General features: G+C 34.3%; 1 protein-coding gene across 4 annotated transcripts in view; it reads left to right on the top strand.

Annotated features, from left to right (window-relative positions):
* INTS6 (integrator complex subunit 6) overlaps window positions 1-27851 on the top strand; it is a 178770-nt gene that overhangs the window by 142826 nt on the left and 8093 nt on the right. For all 4 annotated transcript variants that reach the window (XM_048215535.2, XM_048215534.2, XM_026493208.4 and 1 more), the window contains 11 exons: window positions 3500-3683; window positions 9466-9591; window positions 11222-11376; window positions 16286-16438; window positions 16561-16693; window positions 17619-17713; window positions 20198-20308; window positions 21314-21529; window positions 23694-23820; window positions 24638-24780; window positions 24976-25207. In XM_048215535.2, coding sequence (XP_048071492.2) covers window positions 3500-3683; window positions 9466-9591; window positions 11222-11376; window positions 16286-16438; window positions 16561-16693; window positions 17619-17713; window positions 20198-20308; window positions 21314-21529; window positions 23694-23820; window positions 24638-24780; window positions 24976-25207 — 1675 coding nt within the window. The remainder of the gene's footprint in view (window positions 1-3499; window positions 3684-9465; window positions 9592-11221; window positions 11377-16285; window positions 16439-16560; window positions 16694-17618; window positions 17714-20197; window positions 20309-21313; window positions 21530-23693; window positions 23821-24637; window positions 24781-24975; window positions 25208-27851) is intronic.

Below are 27851 nucleotides of genomic sequence, written 5' to 3'. Positions count from 1 at the left end.
AGCCATAAGCCAAAGAGACCATATTCTATAATTCCATTTATATAAAGTTCAAAATCAAGGAAAACTGATCAGTTGAAAAGGGATAATGAGTGGAGAGGCATAAATTAGTAAGTTTCTGTTTCTTGATAAAAATGCTAATTACACAAGGACATTCATCTTGTGAAAATTCATCAAGCTGTGCATTCATGATTTACGTTCTTTTATGTGTGCGTGCATGAATTGTATATATTTTATATTAAAAAAATACTGTTTTGAGACCTATCCATGTTAGATCTTAGAGGTTAAGTTTATTCATTTCAACTCTGATTTATAAACAGACCACAGTTTATTGATTCCCTCATTGGACTTCTAGGTTGTTTCCCGTTTCCTGTTACAAATAGTGCTGTAGACAGTATTCTTTTACATGGTTTCTTGTAAACATATATGAGAGTTTCTTTAAGATGTATAACTAGAGATGGCATTGCTGGGTCCTAGTGTATGCTAATCTTCAGCTTATCAGATATTATCAAATTGTTTTCTAAAATGATTATATGTAAGAGTGGTGGAAATTTTCCATTGAGATATATATATATATTCCATTGATATATATATATATATTCCATTAAGATACACACACACACACACACACACACACACACACACACACACTTCTGTCAGCCCTGGAAATTTTGCTCATGTGATGGGTGCAAAATGATATATCCCTGATATTTTTATTTGTATTGTCTGGCCATATGGATTTCCTTAGGTATTTTTTTCCCCATTTTTCACTATTGGGAATTACCTGTTTGTATTTTTGCACATTTTTCTTGTGTTTAATTTTATATTCTATTTCTAGATTTATGTGCAATTTGCCTTGATTCTCAAAGTCCATATATTCAGAAAGACCTCCATTTGTGTGATTTTTAACACACTGCTAAAATTTCAGTTGTAGACTTTAGATTTGGAGTAATTGAACATTCTTAAGAATATTTTTCCTTCTGGCTCTTTGTCTTTTTTCTGTCCCTGTTTGCCTACCATTGCTCCTTCCAGTATTACTAGCACATTTCAGCTATAGGGGATTTTTGTTTTTCCTGCCCTGTTGATGAGGGGGGTAGTAATGATATGGGGAAGGGGAAATGATAAATAGAAAAATAAATAAAAATTTGACAAGTTTATAAAAATGATATAACTATGTATAAAATATGCTTGTAACCATTCTTGGTTGTTTTGTTTATTTTACTTGAAATACTTTTCAGATCTGGCATTCCACAAAGGCCAGTTATTCTGTTGTGTATTGTCTCCCTTGTAGATGCTTATCATTATCTGATTTGTGTGTGTGTGTGTGTGTGTGTCTGTCTGTCTGTCTGTCTGTCTGTGAGGGTGGAGAATAGAGTGAGATTATCATCTGATTAGTTGTGTGTGTATGTGTATACAGTTTGGGGTCTGTCATTGTCCTATCCACTGCTTATATATGAGGTCTATGCAGTGCTGTTGTCCAGTGGATTCTTGAGACGGTTCCATGTGTTGATTATATCCCACAGTAACTATTTTAACAGTTCAGAACCCTCTTCCTCCAGTGCTACTTGTGCTTCGATGTTTTTGTGATCTTAGAAAATGACCGAACACTCGGTAGTTGTGCTTCTCAGGTATGGAGGCGGCTGGTCTGGAGTAAAGGAGATGATGGAAATAGTGTTTTCCTCTTTATCTTCTGGCAGGGTGTGGTAATGTTAGCAAGGGCTTGGAGTTCCTGAGCTGTTTTCCAAGTGTCACGGAGCCCATGAGGTTAGAGAACCTTCCTTATGGAACATCCTGGCCCAGATTTCTTCAACATTCTGTCCTTACTGCCTCTGACTTCTGCCTTAAGTAGGACCAGTGCCAGAGGAAGAGCTCATGACTCCTGGCCATGGTCACAAAACCTTGGCCGATTTTGATCTTGCAGCACATTCTCTTGGCATGAATCTTTTGGAGAGGTGCCAGTTTAGCAGAGCTTCACTAGGAATTCTCTTCTGAGAATAGAATCTGGTTTTTGTTTTGTTTTGTTTTGTTTTGTTTTTTTAATGGTTTAATGTAACTCATGAAGAAACTTGAGTCTTAAGTTCAATCCCTAATTTATCAAGTGCAGAAATCTTTGAGGTGAGAAATAGAAAGGCCAGAAGCAATACAATTATGTTTGCTGTATGACCAAAGCAGTATAAACTTTGACAGTTAATTTGGAAGTGATGATTTTAAAGTGTTTTCTGTATTTTAGAGAAAATGCTAAATAAATCCCCCAAGTATGGTAATCCTGGGCTTTATTTTTAAGAAATTTACAAGTGATGAAGATTTTTGTTTTCCTGGGCACCATGTCATTATCACACTTAAAATATGAATAATTCCAGTAACGTATATTCCATCTTTTCTCAGTTTTCTCAAAAAATCTTTGCTTTTGATTCCTTTGTCTCTTATTCTGTAATGTTCCATCAACCCTCCCCACTCCCTGCTCTTTGCCTTTTCACGCCACCAATTTATTGGAGAAGCCAGGTCATCTGTCCTGTAGGATGTCCCACTTGCTGGATTTGACTTACTGCTTCTTGTGGTGGTATTTAACTTGATCCTGTGTCCGCAGTAGATCCTGTAAACTGGCAGCTAGAACGAAAGGGTTGATGAGGTTCAGTTCAACCTTTCCTTCCCTTTCCCCTTTTCTTTCCTTTCAGTGCTGTGCACCTGCTATTGCATCACTTCTTCGTACACATTCTTTCTGGTCGGCCCCATTTAGTTATGCTAAGACTCGTGGGTGGATTCTCTTGGTCCTCTATTACTCGCTTGGTGCAGAGGTGCCCATTAGAATCACTTCAGTCTTCTAAGATTCTTAAGACTCCAAGATTCTAATTTAGCAGGTTTGATGGGGTTGGGGAAAGACATCTGTTAAAAAACATGGAAAAATAAAAAGCCCTCTACCTTTACTCAGATGTGGTAAGAATCATTATCTTTAATATATTTAATATGTAATTAGAGTAACAAAATTTACTTTTATGCAGATGCTTTGGGAATATATGTTTTGTCAAAAAATGAAGCCTAATTAAAATTGTTAACTGGAAATGTTTGAGGCTGCTGTTGGTATAATAGAAAAAGTACTGATTTGGACCCATGAGGCCAAATCACTTATTCTCTCTGAGACATTTTTTAATCTAGAAAATAGGAATAATAAGATATTTATTATAGGCTTGTTTTAATGATTAAATGAAATGATTTATTTGGAAGCAGTCCAGCACTTGGTGGTTAGTTGAATGGAAACCTAAAAAGCATTACGGTAATAGATGTTTTTCAATTGAGGTCTTTAGAGTAAAAGCTTAAGAAAATTGAAGTAACAACCTCTCAGGTGCTTATTTTAGCCGTATCTTTATAAGCTTTTGTTTTTGAGCTTGTTTTTTGAGTCTATGATAGGAGACTGATGATATATAGTTTTAATATATGTATAATTAATGTGGCCTTTTGGGAAAAACAGCATGTGGAATCTTATTTTTTCCCCCCTTATTTTCAGCTCCATTTACCTCTTAATTCTCCTTTGCCTGGAAGTGAATTGACCAAGGAACCTTTTCGTTGGGATCAGAGACTCTTTGCACTAGTGTTGCGGTTGCCTGGCACCATGTCAGTAGAATCAGAACAGTTGACAGGTGTGCCTTTAGATGACTCTGCGATCACACCAATGTGTGAAGTGACAGGCGGTAAGTTTCTTTGCTGGCAGTAATTCAGTGACTTAAGGCAGAGTTTATTTTATCTGAATGTTTTAAAATGTATATTTCAAAAACTCCATGTTTGTTTTTGTTCAACAAGTTAATGTTAGGAATTAGTAAACATATGGTTTTAAAACTACATTGATGAACATCTGTGATCTGATCTGAATGGGATTTAAGACTATCGGATCTGAAATGAATGGTATTTTTTTCTACCCATATAGAAAGTGCTGGTATTTGAAGTTGTTAAACTTCTGCCTTATCTGTAAAGATTACCAATGGTTCATGAATGCAGTAAAATTATTTTCTCCGAAAAATGAACAGAATTTTGAAAGTCATCCCATTAACCATGTAATGATTAGTTCCTTGGTTAAGTGCAATTTTGCGTAAGGGCAAAGAGGAAGCTAGATAGTAGGTTAGAGGAACAGGTAGTTAGGTCTTATCCAGCTAGTTCAGGTAGTCACTACGTTAAGTGAACAATAAGGATACTCTTGAAAGAGAGTAAGTAAATAGACTCAGAACTTCTGTTATGTGGGATTGGTCAGCAGATGGGTTAAATTCATACGGATATGTATTGAGTTTCTACTGTGTACCAAGCATGGTTCTATGCTTTAAGACTGCAGTAATGAATATGACAGGTAATGGTATTCTTGCTTTCATGGAGCATTTTAGTTTTCACCTAAGGACTTTACTTTAGTACTCACCTAAGGCTCTACTAAAACATCCAAATCTGGCATACCACTATTTCACCTGTGTCAGGGGCCCGTGGCCTTAGTCTCTAGACAGAGTCAGTGCTCTGTTGAGACTTCACTGACAGCCAGCCGTGTAAGTTAAAGGAAAATCTAAGGTTTAATTAATATTTTAGGTGCCTTTCTTCTAAAATTCTCAGACAGAAAGGGTACCCTGTACAGTTAAGTGAAGTAGATAAGTTAGGAAGTTACTTTTCACATTATTAAATGTTTCTATTTATAGAAGTACCTTCTGGTAAACTCTTGTAATTCCTTCACAGTTTTATTTATTTTAAAAAGGGTTGTAACGTACATTTTTAAAGGGAAAAGCTATCTAAATTTGAAAATTCACTGTTAACAATTCCTTGTGCATGGATGATATTTTTCAGTGGCAGTCCTCATTGTTTCTATGGGTAGATTCACATTTGTATTCAGAAAATTTTTAGTTTTCAGCCTTGGACTGACCCAATTGCTAAAATCCTGATTTTTTTTTTTTTAAGCTCTAAGGCTTTTAATTAACAGATTGAAGTCCTTGAAGCTGTAATTTACACACTTGCCTTGGAAATTTTTTATTATACATTACTTAGTTTGAACTCAGAATTATGATAAAGTTATGGACTGTATGTAGTAAACTTTTGTTTTCTAGGATCAAGAATATTCAGAGTGTGAAGTGAAGTGAGTGGTATAATCAGAGAAGGTCTGCCGTGAACCTGAGACATCATGTAGTAGTTAATATTCTTGCCTTTGGGCAGTAATGTACTAAAGCTATTTTGTTTATTCTTGGAAGGGAACATCTCCAGAGGAGAAGATTCTGAAGTCACCCTTGGTGATATCTTTCAGTGACCCAGAAACTTTGGTCAAGAAATTAGGAAGCTTCCCTAAATATACATCCCGAATCTCTCCAGATGTAGTGGTTTATTTGCCTCTTTTCTTGCTTTTGCTATAGGAATAAGGAGAAGCTCTTCAAATGCCACTCACCTTTTCATAGATCTGAATAATATGTGTTCTTTATTATTTTAAAAGAATATTTTCTAAAGAAAGTTTTGAGGATAAAACACGAGAAAAATAGAAAGAACAGAAAAGCTAATATCTGCTGGTATTGCACTATCCAAATATATAATCTCTACTAACAATTAATGTGCATTTTTTTGCCTTAATGATAAGAGTAGTGTGTGTACATTTACTTTTCCCATTGTAAAGTAATTCATGTTCACTAAGGAAAAGTTGGAAAGAAATGTGCCTGTGTTGCCAAAATCGTTAATATGTTGTCATGTTTTCTATATATACTCTAAAAAAATTGTGTAGTTGTCATTGTAAGCATTTTTCTTTTATTATCAGGTAATTAATGAGTATCCACTCTATGTAACTGTTTTTGATGCTGGGAATATAGCGGGAACAATAAACAAAGGTTACTTTTTGGACTGTGTGACAGATAAAATCATAAAATGAAAAAATAATAGTATTTTAGAGAGTGCCACTTACTATGGAAAAGAAGTAGGGTAAGGGTGTAGAGTAACCTGAGGCAGAGAATGAGTATTCTTGGAAGGTCTTTGAGGAGGTGGCTTTTTTTTTAAACCATAAACCTAAAAGATATGCTTATACTAGTTTGAATTGACTTAATATATTCCTTATCCTTGGAGATTATTATATGTGTTTAAAGAAATTAAAAAAACAACATTCATTCTTTTATAAATTATACATCTCTAACCTTGAAGCTTTAAAGCCATTTGTTTTAATAGGGATTAATCATACTTGGTTGTGTCTTAAAAATATTAATCCCTCTAAAATTATTGTTACATCGTGTTTACTGAGTCTTTATTGTGGTGGAACTGACCTACAGCATATTAGTTTCAGGTGGATAGCATAATGATTTGATACTTGTATATATTGTGAAATGATCACCACAGTAAGTCTACTTACCGTACAAGCAGAGATCTGAATAATGGAATAAACCATACAAAGATCTACGCAAAGAAAATAGTAAGGGAAGGAGCACACTCTATTTTTTTCTGAGTGATAGGAAGGCTGATATGACTGGAACTTACATAAGGGAGGAGTAGAGGGTAATAGGTGGATTTAGAGCAGTTAGGTAAATACTGAATAGCCTTTTAGGCTATAATAAATATTTTTTATTTTCCAAGTGTGATGAGAAGCCATTGGAGGGCTTTTTATAGGAGGTGACATCTGATTTCTTTTTCTGAAAGATCACTTCAGGTGCTAGATGAGAATATCTTGTCAAGTAGCAAGAACAGAGGCAGAGAGGCTAGTAAGCGATGATAGCGCTTTGGTTTAAAGTGTTGGATTTGGGAGTGGCGAGAGGTGGTCTGATGCAGAGAAGAACTAAGGATGAGGGCAGTGAGAGCAGAGTGAATCAAGGATGATTGTTAGATGACTCACTTGGCCTGAATAACTGGAGGTGAATGGCTATGACATGGACTGAGGTAGGGACACTGCGGAGAAGCAGGTTTGGAGGAGGTGCAGGGAATATCAAAGCAAAAAATGCCTAGTAGAAATGATGGTGGAAGTCTTGAAGATAAAAAGCATTTTATAAGAACTGTAAGACATGTAGAGTAAATAAATTTAACTTTCTTAGCCTCTATAAGGATTGTTGCCCAACTTACTAGAAATATTCTTTTTGCCTCTTTGCCATTTTACTAAAATGCTGGTGTAGTAGACTTCTGTGGGAAATTTTTTTTTTCACTTCTGCCTTTAGGCTCACTATATTTAGTTTGATTTTTTTGTGGACCCTACATAACAGTAAGTGAGGCAGCTTCTTGATTTGAAGGTATGTGCTTGTAAGCATTGATAGTAGAAACTGCTTCAATACGGTCGTACATTACAAGGGGTGACTTTTGATCTAGAGAATAAAAGAAATGTTACATAGGATATAGGCTCACTTTGTAAAGATGGCAAAGTTTGCTATTTCCTCTTTAACTTTCAAAAAGAATGGATTTTTATTATTTGCCAAGTGACTCAAGTTTAAAACTTTCTCTTTAATTTTCATAAAGCATCTTCATAATTCTTTTTTATACTAAGATTATAACTCTATACTCATATTTTCCTAATCAATTAATTGATGATGACACAGGTTAGAGGAGCAGAGAGAATTGCCACAATTTTACACTTAAAAATTTTTGTTTTTAACTAATGAATCATCGAGCCTTACATCGAAAACCGGGGATGTACTGTATGGTGACTAACATAATATAATAAAAAATCATTATTAAAAAAAAAATTTTTTTTTGTTTTTTAATGACTTCTTGGGAATGTGCTTTCATTTCAAGAAACGAGATAATTCAACCTTTATATAATCTTCCAAATACTTTGCGTATCAAGATGTTCAATCTTTATGTATTGCTTTCTGTATATGTTTGACTCAGAAAAAATATTTTAATTTATCAATTCTTTCAAGTAAGTGTGATTCCAGATAGGCATTCTGTTTTGAATACTGATTTCAAATTAACATCATGATTTCCAGGGAACAAAGTATACCCAGATTAAAGTTTCTAATACCCTGTAAAGGTTTGCATCTTGGGTATACTACTGTATTGACTTGGATAAATTAACTTTTCCATGCTTTAGTTTTCTCATTTATAACATGGAGAAAGTAACCCATGTAAGTTGCTAGGATTAAAGAAATTAATATGATAAAGTGATTAAAATAGTGCCAGGTATGTAGACACTCAGTAATTGGTAGGTATTTTTATGATTATGACTACTATTGTATGCAGGTAAGTTGTTTGTTATTTGATACTTGTTTTTCTAAGTATAGCTGACTCTGACGATTTGAATCCCACTACTGCCTAATGTTTTCTCTTCTGAGTAGCCTTTAACAAATCACATGTCAGGTTAAAACTGATCTGAGTAATTTGATATGTCAAATATCAATGATGTAGCTGTGTTTGAAAATAATTGGTGGAATCAGAAAAAAAAATGTAGAACTTTCCCATATCAAGCTTATTGTGCAAATAACATTGTAAGATGTTTGATTAGACTGTTTCAGTTGTGAAGGTTCTCAGCATTGGTTTGGATCAGCGCCTATGACAGAAATATGATACAAGTTACTTATGTCCTTATAAATATCATAGTAGTCACATTAAAAAGGTGAAATTAACTTCAATATATTTTGTTTAAGTCAATAAGTACAAAATATTTTAACATGAAACTGATATTTAAAAATGATTGAAATAGTTTACATTTTTTTGTATTAGCTTTATAAAATCAGTTGTATATTTTATAGTTACTATACATCTCAATTTGGACTAGTCATATTTCAAGTTCTCAATAGCCGTGTGTAGCCAGTAATTACAGTATGGGACAGCACAGGTCTAGATACATTTATGGAAAATCCCTGTTTAAGAAAGCTTTTCACTAGTATTTTTTCTTAACCACTAACATTTTAATGCTCTGTACTAAAAATCCTATAGATTAAAATATACAAAAGGAAACTTCATTTAAGATAGGTTAATTCCCGAGTATGCAAGCCAAAGGAAATTCAGAAAAAGCACATGCTACCATCTGTATTAAAGTGCAAATATGTCAAATATGCAGTAATTTCCAGCAGGCCAATTAAATAATTGAGTATCTGCCATGTGCTTAGCATTACTCTTAGTGATAATACTTTTGTTAGGCAGGTGTAAGATTTTGAAGGTAGTTATTAGATGTTATGTATGTGTATTAAAGATAAACTATATTGGGTAATAGTTGGAGATCATTTTATATATGTATTTTAAGTCATATTTTACATAATATACATATATAATATACATATATAAGTATATATGCAGTGTGATTTTTTTCATTATTTGTTCAAACCAAATTTCTATTTCTGTATATCTACATTTAGAAGAAAAAATGTACATTACTGTCATAAAGTGGAATTGTTGGTTGATTGAAAATAACTTTTTATTCATTTTTCCATAAGGTAATGAAATAAAGTCAAACTTTGCCATTGAACTTTTGTTAATAGTGTCAGAAACCCAACTATGGTTCTGTCTTGCTAAAGGTAGAAATTTCTGCAACTAACTTTATTCTTTTTGTCTCAGGCCGCTCATACTCTGTATGTTCTCCAAGAATGCTTAATCAGTGTCTGGAGTCCTTGGTGCAGAAAGTGCAAAGTGGGGTGGTAATAAACTTCGAAAAAGCAGGACCAGATCCTTCGCCTGTAGAAGGTATTATTGTACTTTTCTAATAGACATTCTAAACTTTATCACTGGGGGCGCCTGGGTGGCACAGCGGTTAGGCGTCTGCCTTCGGCTCAGGGCGTGATCCCGGCGTTATGGGATCGAGCCCCACATCAGGCTCCTCTGCTGTGAGCCTGCTTCTTCCTCTCCCACTCCCCCTGCTTGTGTTCCCTCTCTCGCTGGCTGTCTCTATCTCTGTCGAATAAATAAATAAAATCTTTAAAAAAAAATAAATAAATAAACTTTATCACTGAACTAGAACTGAAAAATTACTATGATTTGGCTCTAAGATTGACAAGGCCAGAATATTAAGATGACAAAACGGCTCTTGGTAAAGAGGGAAGATTAAACAGGAAAGTGAAGATAAACTGATGATGGTTCACTAACATCACTTTTTTATATTGATTGTTCATAGCCTGAAATTTTATAGGAGCCAAAAACGTTATTAGGCATTTACAGATTAGCAGCCTCATATTTCCTTTTTAGTAAGGCCGCTTTGCCTCTCTCCAGCATATATGCCTGTCCTGTGTCCCTTAATTCACAAGAGTGTTCAATCCTAGGTGTTTAATTCCTTAGCTACATTTTTTCTAAGGATCAGATTGGTCAGGAACAAATAAATGGTTTGTGTGGTTACAAAAATGAGGAACCAGCCATTGCCATTAAGCTGGATTCTATTAACTCTAGTGAAATCCCACCTGACTTTATGTTAATATTCTGTGATCATGAACTATTTATATTGGCTAGAGGCTATAAGGGGTTATGCTAGAACCAATGGACAGCTTACATCTGTGATCCTCTGCGTAGTATGACATAGCTTATAACAAGAATTACAAAGGCATTAATGACACTTGGCAGAGGTGATCCACTAGAGTGGGTAATTGGAAGAAGAGAAAGGTCATAAAGATTTAAAAAACTAGGTACTCTCAGAGGGGGATAATAGGGAAAGAGCAGAAAATGGTAAAGTTTATATAAATTGTGTCACTGTGTTTGGTTTAAAAAAACAAGCTTTTTCTTTAATTGAATCTTAGACATGGAATGTATTCTTAAATTATTTTAATACTTGGCTTAGAGTTAGGCACCAAGTAAATGTTTACTAAACTGTGGAAGACAGTTGCTATTTTGCTAGAATTATTTTAGATTGAAGGTAGATGCCTCATATCTGGATTTGCATATTAAATTTTTTCTAGTTAATTATGCTTTAGTTAAAAATGATTTTAAAGAAGTCTTCATTTAGCAATACTTACCTAGTATTTACTAAGCCAAGTATGATGATGAAGAGATTGGGTGTTTGCTCCTATCATCTGATAGGGAAAACATATCATTCATTAAACAAGTATCTACCATAAAGTAGGTTTTAACTATTCTGAATGGGCACGCAAAGGATACTGTGGTACCGCCTTTCAACTGCTGAATTTACAGACTTTACTATTTCATGGACTTTAATCTAAATGTTAAGTAGTCATGATAGTAGAACCATTCGAAAAAACAGGAAAATTCAGAATTGAACAAGTATTCAGACATTTTTATTATGTTAAGTAACAGTGGATATAATTTAACTTCTTATGTTTTTTTTTTCTTAATGATACATACCTTCTTTGTCTTATTTTCTTTGCTACAGATGGGCAGCCAGATATATCAAGACCTTTTGGATCGCAGCCTTGGCATAGCTGTCACAAACTCATATATGTCAGACCAAATCCTAAAACTGGGGTTCCTATAGGTCATTGGCCTGTTCCAGAATCATTTTGGCCAGATCAGAATTCTCCAACACTAGTAAGTACCAAAAAGACTGTGACTTTGTAATAGTAACCATTTAACTGCTTCTCATAGTAGTTTTAAGTACTGCTATCAAAGGTGTGACTAATTAACAGGAATTAGACAAGTGTTGAAAGTGCTATGGTAAGGTATTATGTGATTTAGTATACTGTATCGTTCATTATGAATAGAAAAAAGGTGTCATAGACAAAAGGTGTTGGTTTCCTTTAGAATCTAATACTATGCTTATGTTTTTACTATTGGCATATGGGTGCAGAATCATAATGTAACAAGAGTTTCTCTTTGGTCTCTAAATATTCATATAACATATAAGGATTTGTCTCTAGGACACAATTTAGAATTTAAATGGAAGTTTAGAAAATAATTCCAATTGTTTGTAAATTCATGTTGGCTTTCATGTTTTTAGGTTATGTTCAGTGTTTTCATTCTGGAAGTTTTAAGTAGAAATGACTTTCTGGTCTTGTTTATATGAATTATTTTTAGAAATAGTGAGGTTTGGGGCGCCTGGGTGGCTCAGTCGTTAAGTGTCTGCCTTCAGCTCAGGGCGTGATCCCGGCGTTCTGGGATTGAGCCCCACATCAGGCTCCTCCGCTGGGAGCCTGCTTCTTCCTCTCTCACTCCCCCTGCTTGTGTTCCCTCTCTTGCTGGCTGTCTCTGTCTCTGTCAAATGAATAAATAAAATCTTAAAAAAAGTGAGGTTTATTGAATGATCATTGTGAATTATCAGTAGACACCCTAGGGTTCTGATAGTGATAGGGTAAATTTTTTCAAATTAATAGCTAGTCAATGATGTTAATACACTATTTTTTCAGAATAGCTTTTTTTCTAGTATCAGGGTATCATGGGATACTTTGTGGGAGAACATGTTAGTGGTTCTTTTGCTGTTACCCTTGGAAGATAACGATTGTATTTCAGAGATCATGAAGGAGTTTTAACAATGTTTCATGTAGATACCATTTTTTAATTAAACTGAAACCTTTCTGAAACCTTCATACTTTATTATTTTTGTAAGTTTTTATTTTAATTCCAGTAAACACACAATATTATATTGGTTTCAGGTGTACGATACAGTGATTTAGCACTCCCGTACAGCAGTGCTCCATACAACAGTGCTCATCACAAACTGCGCTCCTTAATCCCCATCACCTGTTTCACCCGTCCCCTCACCACCTCCCTTCTGGTAACCGTCAGTGTGTTCTCTACAGTTGAACTGAGTGTTTCTTGATTTCTTTGTCTTTCTCTTTCGTTTTCCCCTTTGTTCATTTGTTTTGTTTCTTAAATTCCACATATGGGTGGAATCATGTGGTATTTGTCTTTCTCTGAATGACAAAGGCTCAGCATTTACTCTAGCTCCATCTGTGTTATTCAGATGGCAAGATTTTATTCTTTATGGCTGAATGATATTCCATTATGATATACATATATCATATCTTCTTTATCTGTTCATCAATCGATGAACACTTGGGCTCCTTCTATATCTTGGCTATTGTAAGTAATGCTGCTATAAAGATAGGGGTGCATGTATCCCTTAGATTTAGTGTTGTTGTATTCTTTGGGTAAATACCCATGCGATTATTGGATGGTAGAGAAATTCTATTTTTAACTTTTTGAGGAACCTCCATACAGTTTTCCAGAGTGGCTGCACCAGTTTGCATTCCCACCTGCAGTGCACTAGTTGAAACCTTTACACTTTAAACCTATATCACCTCTTCAGGGCAATATTTACTTTTATTCTATACAAGGTCTATAAAGCAGTATTTCCTCTATTTATTAGGGATTTAGTGAAGTAGTACATGAAATTAAGGCTTTATACGAAGTATCTTTTTTCTTTTCCTTTTCTTTTTTTCTAATTGAATCATAATAGTTTTAAAATCTGGCCTTTATAGAGAAGCTCTTAATTTCTTCAGCCATTTTACTTTCTCTTCTGGAGCCCTTTCAACTTTCATAGACTAGATATCATATTTGTATGAAATATTGTCTTGTTGGTTATTCATTCTATTGTGTTTAACACCATAGTAGTATGTATAGTACTTGTTGAGTCCTAATAGAAAGAAATCCAAAACCAGTGTCACAAGCATTATCTATTAATATTGCTTTAGTGGTCTATTGCAAATTGTTAGGTTTTGAAGTGTGGGTAGGATTTCAGTTGGGGGAGGAAACAGTATGAGAAAAAAGTATGCAAGTAAAAAAGAACAAGGTGAGGTTAGAGGAATGAGAAATAATGAGTACAGGTGGGTCATAATATGTGTGTAGGACATTGAGAGTATTAAATAAACCAAATTGCTCTTGACTTTAAATGCCAGATTAAGAATTTGAGCTTTTCTCACTGAGGTGGGGTTCACAGAGTAAGTGAAGATGTTTTTAACAGATGCTGCTTTAGGAAATATAATCCGGTAGTTTTCATCTGCAGCAAAATTAAGAGATAAGTTGGATGGTAAGCAGGTTATCTAGAGGGCTGTTGCTAGGATTCATGTAAGAGATTATAAGACAATGACTTAAGATGATGGAAGAGAGAATCATAAGAAAGAGAGAATATTGGAAAGAACTGGCAAAATTAAGTAACTGAAGGATATTAGAGGGGAAATGAAATTTTTACAAATAATAGTATTCAAATAAGATGTATTGATACTGAAATGTGATTTCTTAGACTGATTCTGCATTTAAATCATGGCTCCTCCAGTTATTAGCTGTATTTTGGTCAGTTATCTTCTCCAAGCCTCCATTTCCTGTCAGTTAAACGGAGATAACAGCTATCTCATGGGATTGTTTCAGGGATTAAATTTTTCTTTGCCAAGTTCTAGAAGACATTCTCCCCGACTAGCACACATTTTTCCTCATGGTTCTCAATATTTTCATTCCAAAATATAAGTGAGTTTCATGGACTGATTCAATAAGATACGTGTCAGGTACATGTGAGCTACAGGAGCACAAGATGAGTAAAACATAGTGCTTACCTTTTGGAATCTTACCATTCCATAGGAAGGTCAGACCTGTAAACATGATACAGAACAGTGTGCGAACTGCACTAGGCGCATGGAGCAAAGCGCAGAGGAGGTGGTGCCTAACTAACTGCCTGGTATGTATTTGGAGTACAGGGCGAGAAAGAGTGTCAGGAAGGAATTCTTAGATGTTTTACTTGCCAGTTCAGACTTCAAAACTTTGTTTGTAACATACAAGGGAGAAAATAATAAAGCAGCCAGGATAACATGAAACCAGGGGCATGAAAAGATGATGATCTACTTGGGTAACTGCAACTGTTTTGGCATGGCTGGAGCACAGGGCACATATACATGGTGTAGTGGTCGAAAGGCAGATAGGGACCAGATCATCAAGGATCTTTATATATGGTATTTAAAGAAAAGAGTCTGGGTCCTATTTTTAGGTGATTGGCTTGCTACTTTTACCAAATAATTTTAGATAGGGAAATTACATGATCATATTTATATTTCGAGGCTGTGGGATTGATTGGAGGGAGCTAATTAGAGAGGTTAATTAAAAATGAGCAGTTGTACTAGTCTAGTCTGAGAAATGATGAAGGCATAAATTAGAGTACTAAGAAACAGAAGATAGAAATTTCTAAAGAGATGGGAGGTTATTATTGACAGAGGGCAGTAACTAAATACTGAGCACCTGCCGAGTTTATGTGTTCTGCCCAGTGGCTTAGAACTTGTGAGATTTTATCTAGGTCTTTGTGACAATTAAATAATGAGGACAAGGAGGAGATATTAAGGATAACACCTAGGTTGTTTCTTTGTTTTTGTTTTTAAAAATTTTATTTATTTATTTGAAAGAGAGAGAGAGAGCACGAGCGGGGTGAGGGGCAGAGGCAGAAGCAGACTCCCCGCAGAGCAGGGAGTCGATGCCAGCTGGATCCCAGGACCCAGACGCTTAGCAGACTGAGCCACCCAGGCCCCCCAACACCTAGGTTTTTAAAACAGGTTTTGTAGTTTGGGGGAGAAATAATGAATTGCATAATAATGTGTTTGAGGGACTTATAGAAGATTCTGGTTCTGTCTAGTAGATAGTTGAAACATAAGAGGAGTAAGAGAGATTTGATCCCAACACTGGATTTGGGAGCCACCAGGGTATAGGTAGTAATGGAGTAATAAGAGTCTTTTATAGCAGTAAAATTTCAAATTATTTCCTCGTAGCTCTATTTCCTTCATCAGTCTTCAATCAGTGAGATTTTTAGGAAGGAGACTATGGGGGTGGGGGTAGGGAATAGTATAACATGCCTTTATTTTTTTTCCCTTAAAGTACTGTGTTTTTGTATCTTCAGATCAGGTTGTCCAAAGTAGTATATATATACCATGGAGATAACCAAAGCAGTCTACTGGAATAGGGAAGGAAAACTTTAGAATTTCTATTTCTATTTATCTTTTTCTCCTATTTTTAATATTATTTTGATATATACTTTTTATAAACCTATAAGTTAATTTACAAATAATTTATAAGTAAATGTATATATGTCCTAACATACTGTATATTCAGAAACTTCTGAACAAGGTGTATAATCAGTTTGGAAGCTACTACAACATACAAGAAATTTAATTGCTACAATTGAGAACTTAGAAAGGTTTCTATACTTTAGTTATTTCTTAAATGTAACAATTGATGAGTACTTATTTCCAAAATTTTGCACTTTTCTGATAAATTTGATTTTGACCTAAAAAGATTTTTATTCTGTATACATTTTAAAATGTTTTGTCTTTTTCTTGTGAATGTGAAATTTAAGCATTGCATTTTTAAGTATTTTCTTTCCGCTTTAATGGTGTTTTCAGTAGTAAATTAAACTCTCAATTAACAAAACTGAGGAACTGAGTAAATTTTGATAGTGAGAGATACTGAAAATGAGTTTGTTTCTTGTATTTTGTGTAAATAGTAATAATAAGACTTTCCCCTCTAGCCACCTCGTACGTCTCATCCTGTAGTGAAGTTTTCCTGTACAGACTGTGAACCAATGGTTATTGACAAATTGCCTTTTGACAAGTATGAGTTGGAACCTTCACCACTGACTCAATTTATCCTGGAAAGGAAATCTCCTCAAACATGTTGGCAGGTGAGCTGAAAAACTACAGTGATTTAAAAGTTGGATGTTCTTTTAAAAAGTTAAATCAGTGATTTATAAAAGGTTTTGTAAAGGTCATTAAATATGAAGTCTTAACCACTCCCTTTTAACAGGTGTATGTGAGCAATAGTGCAAAATATAGTGAACTTGGTCATCCCTTTGGTTACTTGAAAGCCAGTACAGCACTGAACTGTGTCAACTTATTTGTGATGCCTTACAATTACCCAGTCCTCCTTCCCCTTTTAGGTAAGTCATTCTTGCTCCATTCTCTGTGGCTCAGCATACATACAAATTTTTCTAGAAACCAAGTTTGGGAACATCTCTTTGTAAGTTCTCATGTCTTGTGGAAATTAATATAACTGTTTTTAATACGCTGAAATATTGAGCCTATCTAAGGTGGTTTTATAGCAACCTGTGTATGTCTGTGCTAAGTTAAAAGTCATTGTCAAAGCACCTTTGATTCTATAAACTATTGAAGATATTGTGTTTTAAATTTTAAATATTCTCCGTTTTCTACACGTTAGATTTCTTACATGGTTAGAATTGGTAATCTAGGCTTTGTATTTGGTAAACAAGACATTTTGTAGAAGCATATATTTATAAATCTGAGTGTATTTTCTTTCTAAGAATTTACCTGTACTTTAATTTTCATTTGGCAAATATTTTTTCTAAATGAATAAATTTATTCCAAAACAATATAATAAAAGCCTAAAGTTAGTTTCTGGGGACCCTCTGGCTATAATTTTTGAGCAGTACTATTGGAGAAGACTTCTTTCCCTCCATGGAAACACATCAGATTTAAAAGTTATAGTCAAAATATTAGGTATATTTTATAGAAAACATTGTGCATACTTTGCTCTCAAATCTGTTTTATGTCTAAGTCTAGAGAGGGTATAGATTTTCTTGTGTATTTTCTGATTCTACCTTTATTGTTACATGAAATATTCTTACATGAAATACGTGATTGGCATCTTTTTATTTTTAAAATGGTATTACTACCCAAAATGGCAGAACCAAAAATTGTGCCCATTTTAATTTTGTTAAAAACTTAATGTCTGATGTTACTCTCTTAAAATTAGAAAACTGACTTTAAAAATGAAATGTATTTGACTTGATTTTCATGTGTGAAAACAATGGATGATGATAGTTTGTTCACATTATACATTTATAGATGACTTGTTTAAAGTACATAAAGCAAAACCAACATTGAAATGGAGACAGTCATTTGAAAGTTATTTGAAGACAATGCCTCCCTACTATCTTGGGGTAAGAATGTTATTGTTAAAAATAGAACTTTTATAAAATTGTACATTATGCTTATAGTTTACTGTAGGTATTAAAACTTTTATTTGTTGCTATTATAGAATGTATAGAACATACAGATGTCCTGAAAATTGAGTGTTCAAATAACCAATAATAGATGTAATGGGAATGAAAGGTTTCAGTGATTTGCATAATAATGATGATGACAATGATAATGATCATCAGAACATATATAATGCATACATTAGGCCTGATATTATGCTAAGCATTTTACATGTATTAACCTCATTTAATTTCTTTTTTCTTTTTTTTTTAATTTAAATTCAATTAGCCAACATATAGTACATCATTAGTTTTTGATATAATGTTCTATTAACCTCATTTAATTTATATAGTAACCCTGTGAGGTAGAAATCATTCGTGAAACTAAGGCACTGACCGATTAAATAATTTGTCCAAGGCTACATAGCTAATGTGTGGGAGACTAGAATTTAATCCCAGGCAGCCTGGCTTTTAGAATAGCTCCAATTGTTGTACTCCCTTGTTAAATTGCAGTTTTATAACTATTTTTCTTTAAGGGTACATAATGGTTTTTGTTGTGTTATTCCCTAAGTCTCCAGAAACATGTTTTTAGGTAGATAAGTATATATTCTCATAGAATCCTATATTTTTAGAACCATGAGTTTGTGATTACAGTTGACCCTTGACAAACACAGGTTTGAAGTGCATGGGTCCGCTTATATGTGGATTTTTTTCAGTAAATATAAAGAAAATTTTTTTGAGATTTGTGGCAATTTGAAAAACTTGCAGATGAACTGTAAAGCCTAGAAATATTTTTAAAAAGTCAAGAAAAACCTAGGTGTTATAAGAATATAGTATATATAAAATACATATACATACAAAAATTACTTGTTATTAGGCTTCCGGTCAGTAGCAGGCTACTAGTAGTTAAGTTTTGGGGGTGTCAAAAGTTTATACATGGATTTTTTATTGTGTGGGGTCAGCACTTCTAACCCTCATGTTGTCAATGGTCACTTGTACTTAAAACCTAGTGTATCGTAGTAGATAAGACCAATAATATATATATTATTAAATACATTATTTATTGTATGAAAAGTAACTTCTTAAGTAGACCAGTGTTAAAAGCACTTTTAAACATTTTTCCTTTTTTTTTATAATATTTTTTATTATATTATGTTAGTCACCATACAGTACATCCCTGGTTTTTGATGTAAAGTTTGATGATTCATTAGTTGCGTATAACACCCAGTGCACCATGCAATATGTGCCCTCCTTACTACCCATCACCAGCCTATCCCATTCCCCTACCCTCCTCCCCTCTGAAGCCCTCAGTTTGTTTCCCAGAGTCCATAGTCTCTCATGGTTCATTCCTCCTTCTGTTTTTACTTTTAATGCAGGAATATTATAGCATTTGACTGTAACTCATCTTTCTAAATGGTCTCTACTAAGAGCATTAATTTCTTGAGCTTTGAAAAATCATATTTTAGACTTCTGAGAGGTATATTGTATGTCTAGCACATCGTGCCTGCCTTGTAAGAGTGAAAAGGAAGAAACACTGAATATGAACTGTTACATATGTTGACTCATTTACGTTTCATAGCAACCTGTAGGATTTAGGCAAAGCTACGTGGATTTTAAATATCAGGGCTGGGATTTGATTCCAGTTTGACACAAGTGCTTGTACACTTTCTGATGTCAGTGAATGGCTGTCATCCTTTTCTGACTGCATCCCACTCACACATGCTAGACTGTCCTGCTAGTGACATTTTTCATTGCACAACTGGGCTCTCCTTACAGTTGAAAATTATTTCATTATACTGCATCCACTGTAAATATTAGACTTTTTTTCCTTCAGAGCTTGTTTCTATTTTTTCAGTTCAGCTAATAATAACAGTAGTCATGATTAACATGCCTACTATATATCAGATGCTTTTATATGTGCTTTACATGTATTAATTCATTTAATCCCATGACAGCCCTATGCAGTAGATGCTATTGTCCTTTTCAAATGAGAAACTTTAGACCCAGAGAGGCTATATAACCTGGCTGTGTAGTTCACTACAGCTAGTGAATGCTTGAGCCATAAACCACAGTAACCCAAGGTAGAAACCTTCCATTTTTCTTGCCTCCTTTTCACTTCTTAATTTCTATCAAATCTACCTCTGTGATGTGTCTCCTGCCCATTTCTTCCAAACTTAGTATCTCCAGTGATACTAAGGAGTCTAGGGCTTTACCCTTTCTTGTCCCAGGTGTTGTTAAAGAATAGCCTCTAATCCTTTTTAAGTATTTCAAGCTACCTTTCGTACCAGTGGCAAACATTTTACTGAGACACAAATATGATATGTTACTCTCTTATCAAAAAAAAGGAGAAATTTTTTTTGAAGAAATCTTCAAAATTGACAATACATGGAGCCCTACATTTTTGACAAGCTTAGGATTGATGTGATGTTTTCTCTTTTCCAATAGCCTTTGAAGAAAGCTGTTAGAATGATGGGAGCACCTAACCTAATAGCAGACAGTATGGAATATGGACTTAGTTACAGTGTCATTTCATACCTCAAAAAATTGAGTCAACAGGTAATGTTAAGAAATAGAGCCATTAAGTATTTTGAATGGTTTGGCTAAGATGCTTAACAGGCCAGATGTTAGTTCTGATGGTTCTAATGGAATTACATTGTATTAATATATTATGTTTTAAAACCACATATATCATATCTTAACATAATTCAGTCTCAAGTACATGATATGCCGTGTTTTGGAATGTTAATATGAAATAATAATTCCTAGTTTATGGAAATGGCTTCATTATTGTGGTCCTAGACTTTTCTACCTGTGAAATTTATGTTAGAAAGTTGTTTTTCTTAGACAAAAATCAGTTTCTTTTGCTTAATGTTTTAAAAACTGTAGTTTTTTTCTTTCAAAAATGGGAGTTTCTTTTGAAATATTTATAAAAAACACTGAATGTTATCATTTTGAGCATAAATCACATTAATAGATACTCTGGTAGTCAAGCAGTATACAGTTAGACTGCCAAGATATTAATACCATATAAAATATTTTTCCAGTGCTTCTGCCATCTGTACTTCTGCTCATTGAGATGTAGGTTGGATAGAGTCAAAATATTGCTATTTTGTTTTCCATAGAAAAACTACATCATCATTTGTTACCCTATGAACATTTAGTTAGGTGCTAATAATAGTGTCTTTAAATAAATACTGATGAGATTTTTTTTTCTGATTTTTATATGACCTCTGAATTGGAAATCCATATTTTTATTTAGGGTGCACTTACATTTCATGGTTTAAGTGTAGTGGGTGTTAGTACATAAAAATAAATTGAAGTTGTTTTTGTTTGCCCTGCTCCAGAAGGTTATAATTGTAATGATTTAAAACTGTAAGACATTTTTATTTAAACTATATTTAGTTTACCAAGAACTTGACATAACCTGTGCTACTTGAGTTTATAATTGTATACATTTTATAACATAAATAAATATTTAATTTATAGAAGACCAAAACTATTAGTATTTAATTTATTAATTTAGATTATGTCAAGACTATGTCTTATTTATTTTTACTTTAGGCCAAAATAGAATCTGATCGAGTCATCGGATCTGTGGGCAAAAAAGTAGTACAGGAAACTGGAATTAAAGTGCGAAGCCGATCACATGGTTTATCAATGGCTTATAGAAAAGATTTTCAACAGTTGCTCCAGGGAATTTCAGAGGATGTTCCTCACAGACTGCTAGACCTTAATATGAAAGAATACACTGGGTTCCAAGTTGCTTTGCTCAATAAGGTAATAGTTATGTGAATTTAGTACTGCTCAGGTTATATTCTGTTGTATTGTTAAATAAATCAAATTTTCCATTAACTGATGTTTAGTTTGTCCAAACTTCAGAAGTACTTCTAGACCTCTGAAGAATAACGATCATTAACACTATTATTGAATCATGGAATTTTAGAATTAAAACAAACATCGTACATGCTGAATGGATGAATAGATGGACTGATGAGTAAACCAACCCGTTCATTTTATAGATGAGAAAACAGACGGGGTGCCTGGCTGACTCAGTTGGTAGAGCATGCGACTCTGGATCTTGGGGTTGTGAGTTTGAGCCCCATTTTGGTTGTAGCAATTACTTTAAAAAAAAAAAAAAAAGAAAGAAAACAAGACTTAAAGATTGCCTGAAGTTACATAGCTAGTCTTAGAGTTCATTGCAGTTTGGTACTTATACTGATGACCTTGGGTACATAGCATGATCCTAAAATGCCTTATGAATATTCATTATTAAAAAAATCTTCATCCCAGTAGCCTTTTTTGTAGAAACAGACAAGCTGATCTAAAATTTATATGGAAATTAATTTAAAGGTCCTAGTATGGCTGAAACAATTTTGCAAAATAATAAAGTTAGAATACTTGTACTATCTAATTTTGAAAGTTACTGTAAAAGTTGTTCAACATGTTGCGTTGTTGGCATATGGGTAAACATATGGATCAGTAGAACTGAAGAGGGTCTAGAAGTAGGCCCTCACACATGTAGTCAATTAATTTTTAACAGAGGTGCCACAATAATTCAGTGGGTAAGAAGACAATCTCTTCAGAAACAGTGCTGGAACAATTGGATAACTGTATTCAAAATAATAAACTTGACCATTATCTCATTCATATTACTTGGAGTGCTCATGGTCTTAATTGTAAGAATTAAAACTATAAAATTCTAGAAGAAAACAAGAGAAAGTCTTCATGACGTTGGGTCAGGGGTCATCGAAGATTTCTCAAATATAACACAAAAAGCACACACACACACAACTTGATAAATTGAACTTCATTAAAATTTAAATTTTTGTCTACAAAAGAAACTTGAACAGGCAAGCTACAGCCTAGGAGAAAAGTATATGTAGAACAAAGCATTTGTATCAAAATAGATAAAGAACTCCTGCAACTCAGTGATAAAAAAACATCTGATAAAAAATGGGCAAAATCTTTGAACAGATAATTCACTAAATAAGATACACAGATTCAAACACATATTAAAAGATGCTGTAGCTTAATGGCCATTAGGGAAATGCAAATTAAAACTATAATGAGATCCCACTTCCCACCCACTAGAATGGCTATACTTCCTATATGACCAGCAGTTCTACTCAAAGGTATCTATCTACATGAGAGAAATGAAGATGTATGTCCATATAAAGGCTTTGTATGCAAATGTTCATAGCAGCATTATTCATAATCACCAAAACTGAAAAGAAAACTGTTCATCAGCTGGAAAATGGATAAAGAGAGGTATAGCCATAGAATGGAATACTACTCTGCAGTAAAAAAGAACAGACTACTGATACATTAATAACATGGATGAATCTCAAAACACTGTCCTTAGTGGAAAAAGCCAGATGGAAAAGATTTGATATAGCAAAATTCCACTTAAAAAGTGGAATGTAGGGTGACAGGAAGCAGATCAGTGGATGCCTGGGGATAGGAAAATGGATTGACTACAAATGGGCACAAAGAACTTTCCTGGGATGATGGAAGTGTTCTTAAACTGGATTGTGGTAATGGTTTCACAACTGTAAATTTACTGATACTCATCAAACTGTATACCTAAAATGGGTTAATTTATTGTATGTGGATTATACCTCAAACTATGTTTCTTCTTTAAACCTTCAAAGTCTTTAAAATTTGAAAATTCGTTTTGTAAGATATTTACTTCCCTTAGCCAGAATATATAATAAAATCTTGAAAGATGTGAATTTGAGTTATTTGGTTGAACTCATTACCAATTTTGATCTTCTGGTTTTCAAAACAGTATGTTAAGCTTGCATCATAATTCTTTATTCTATTTTTAAAGCTAATGAGACTTGTATTTCTTATTTCCAAACCTGTGTTGCAGGCTAGAGATTTTAGTCTCTTTTAATTCTATATTTGAAAATAAATTTTGTCTTTCAATGTTTTTCGATAGGATTTGAAGCCACAGACATTTAGAAATGCATATGACATACCAAGGCGGAATCTTTTGGATCACTTAACAAGAATGAGATCTAATCTTTTGAAGAGCACCCGCAGATTTCTTAAAGGACAGGATGAAGGTTAGATCATGGTTTCAATAATGGTATTTCTTTTGTGAATTTCTTTCTTTATATTGAAAAAACATGGTATGATAGTGTAACTTTTAAAGAATTACTATAGTAGTATTATATTTTCTTCGTAAATTCAAACAAATGAAGAAGTAAGTCATCCCTGATTCTCTACATTCCTTTCTGTCATCATTGTGGCCCCAAATTCTGTTCCCCAGAGATGACAACCTTTGTTAGCAGCTGAGTTTCTTTTTTGGCTTTGTTCATGCATTCACGCACACACAAAATCATTTTCGTGTGACATACTGGTATCTGGTGATTTAACTTCATTGGTCAGTACATGTCCTGTTCCTTCAGCTGTATCCGTGGCATGTACTACAAATCAAGTCAGATGAGAATTTAACTCTTGGCCATCTCTGATGTAAGCATTCCAACTATAGCTTTATATAAAAAGGGTTATCTGTGTGATATATCTTTTCTATAAATATTGCTATAATTAAATTTTGCTTAATGGGAATAGAGCAGACATTCCTTTTCATGGTAATGTTAACACATATTGCTTATTTTGCACACTCAAATTAACTGCAATATTCTTGCTTTGTTTAGAAGATAAAATCAGCTCTTAAATTTCATTTTAAAAATCTCAAAAAGACTTCGTTTTTGTCACAATATTTGTAGTGACAACACACTAATTTGGCACATATGGTAAGGGAAGACTGCCTTGAATAATACCAGGTAGCATTCATATATAAGAAGACATTATTTGATAATTAAACAGTACTGTTTTAGTGAGGCTAACTTTTGTTGTTGCTCTCTTCTATTTGAAAAGATCAAGTGCACAGTGTTCCTATAGCACAAATGGGGAATTACCAGGAATACCTCAAGCAAGTACCTTCTCCACTAAGAGAACTTGATCCTGATCAGCCTCGAAGGTTGCATACATTTGGCAACCCCTTTAAGCTAGATAAAAAGGTAAACTTGAAATGTTCCATTGTATGATCCATTTGTGGATTTAACAGTTCTTAATTTAACTAAAGTAAGCTACTTTTCTTGGTAGACTAATAAATGTCAACATATTTATAATATAGTTGCTCTAATGGGGATTGGAATTGTGCCATTTAAAGACTGTATGTAAGTCCAGGGAAATTATATTCTTTTTTGTTATAGGGTATGATGATAGATGAAGCAGATGAATTTGTGGCTGGACCTCAAAATAAACATAAACGACCTGGAGAACCAAATATGCAAGGGATCCCTAAAAGACGTCGCTGTATGTCTCCACTACTAAGAGGCAGACAACAGAATCCAGTTGTGAACAATCATATTGGAGGAAAAGGACCACCTGTACCTGTGACTCAAGCACAGCCAGATCTTATTAAACCCCTTCCTCTTCATAAAAGTAAGGGTTTTTTTAAAAAAAGTTATTTGTTGCTTTTTGTTTCTTCGTGGGGAAGAGATTTTTGTAATAGATTATAGAAAATATTGATTGATAAAGCCCAAGAGTGTCTAGAGAAGATACTCGTTTCTTCTAAATTAGCATGTAATCATTTTATATGTCTTTTTAATAAACATTTGTTGGACATTTTGTATATTTATTATAGCTAGCATGATCTAAATATCATTTGCAAATCTTAAGTATTTCAAAATAACAGTTATTAAAGGGGCATTGTCAATACCCACAGAAAGATGGTTTTCAATGTCAGGTTAATTGAATAACTGATAATTAAATACATAAGCTATTGTAAATAGTGCTAGACATTGAGGTATAGCGGTGAACGAGACAATAGTGATCTCTGCCTTCATTTCTAATGAGTAAGGAAAGACAGCCGTTGAATGTTTCATTAGAAATGTGATGAATGTTCTAAAAGGGAAGTCGAGTATGTTTTGGCAGCATGTGGTAAGAGGATTTAACTTAGTTTGTGGGGTCAGAACCCTTTATTGAGGAAGTTATGTTTAAGCCACAATTTGAAGGGTGAATGGGAATTGTTGCACTAAAGCTGTGCATTTGGTAGTAGTGCTAAGCAGTTTGCTATGTACTACTGTATGCTACAGTGGTCGTATATGAATGTGTGCAAACGTACACACTAAGGAGAAGGGGTTAAGGGAACTGAAAGAATCCTAGTATAGCAAAGGTGTTGGGAATGAGATAAGTTAAGTAATGAAAGATAGGCTGAGGCCAGATCATGGAGGGCCTTGGAGGCCATTGTAAAGATTCTAGACTTTAAGGACAATGAGAATCTTTGAAAGGTTTTGAAGAGCTAGTGACCTGATTTGATTAGCATTTTATAAAGACCAGGCCAACTGTACTGTGTGGAATATTGTTAGGAAAGAACAAGAATGGATTTAGCGGAACCCTTAGTGAATTAATGATTGCATTAATTATATAGGTAGTGATCATTTGTAGTTTATAACATCTTAACTGGAGAGAAACCAAATATTCTATACCTCCTGATGGAATTATACAGTACTACTTTTGAAGTACTCTTGCCAAAAAAAAAGAAAAAAATTGAACCTTAATCTGATCAAGCCTCTAGATCTAACTACCAATTTATAGGAAATGCAAAGGATAGAGGAACATATTAAATGACAAAACACGGATACAATTAGCATAATCTGGATTATGGGGAACTGTAAGACAGAGAATATGGGGTCTGTATGTTTCCAGAAAAAATGCATAGAAAAAAAGAGAGGTTACAAAAGAATTTTATAGATTAAAAGGTAGTTTTAAAAGACATATAAACCGTAAAATGTACAGGGCCTGATTTGGACCCTGAAACAAATAAAATCAAACTTTCCCTACAAATAGAAAATGTATAAGGTAATTAGATTGTGGACATTGCTAGGATATTTGATGTTATTAAGTAATTATTATGGATGCACAGAAAGTAGTTAGGAAACTCAGGGAAGAGCTAATGACCTGGCAGTGGAGTTTTGAGAACATGTATTTGAGAAATACTTGGATATACCAGCAAAGACTTGGTGATGATGGACTGGATATTAGAGCCAGGGCAAGAGAGGAGTTGAGAGATGCTGGGTAGACGAGGGTGACAGGGTGGAATGGAGGAAGAGAGGATGAGTGAGTTTAGAGGCGCCCATTAAATAGCCACGTGGAGATCCTGAGGTAGAAGATGAGTATTTTAGTTTAGACCTCGGAAGGAGAGACGGGGAAAAAGAGGGAGGTGGAGGAGGCAGTCTTAACCTCCACTGGAGTGAGTTAAATCACACCAAGGGAAACAATGAGAAGCAGCAGCCTAGAACAGAATTTGGAAGTGCCAAAGTTAAGGAGAGAAATAAGGATCAAAAGAAGAGATTGAGAAGGAAGGCTCCAAGAAATAGGAGATGAGAAGAATTTGACATCATGAGAGCTAAAGGGAAAGAGAATTGAGTGGTCGGCAGTTTCAGATACTTAAACATATCAGTCACGAGGATTGGAAGAGTTCTGTTGGTCTTAGGCTACCTTAGCAAGAGCAAGTCTGGTGGAGTAAAGGGGACAGAACACTAAAGAAGTGGGTTGAGGAGTGAGAGATGAGAAAATGGAGACAGTGAATGTAAACAACCAGTTTAAGAAGTTTAGCTGCATCGGGGAGATGGGAAAAGAAAGTGATAGCTGGAAGCAGTCATGGGGTTAAAAATGGTGACTTTGCTTTGTCTTTAAGATGACGGAGGTGAGCATGTTTAAATGCTGGTGTGATGGAACCAGTAGAGAGAGGCTAAAAATGAAGATGAGAGAAAGCATAATCAGCCCAAAATCACTGGGAAGGCAGAAGGGAATGGTCCAGAGCCCAGATGAAAGAATGCTGCTTCCACTGAAGCAGAATGGGTGTGGGCGCAAGTTTAACAGTGGAAGTAGAGAAGTTCCTGTTTCACGGCTCTGCTTTTCTTTCCTCTGTGAAGTAGGAGGTGATGTATACTCCCGAGAGGGAAGGAGAAATTGGGAAAGTCAGAGATGTTAAGCGAGTGGAGAAGGTTAGAATGGTCTTTTGTGGGAGAGGGAGAAAAGGTTGTAATAAGATTGCTAGGTAGCACTGAGATCCAGGAACCCT

The sequence above is a fragment of the Ursus arctos genome, unplaced genomic scaffold (genome assembly GCF_023065955.2).
Source record: "Ursus arctos isolate Adak ecotype North America unplaced genomic scaffold, UrsArc2.0 scaffold_10, whole genome shotgun sequence".
Classification (NCBI taxonomy): Eukaryota; Metazoa; Chordata; class Mammalia; order Carnivora; family Ursidae; genus Ursus; species Ursus arctos.
Note: the sequence above shows the minus strand (reverse complement) of the source record. Positions and strands in the feature narration are given on the sequence as shown.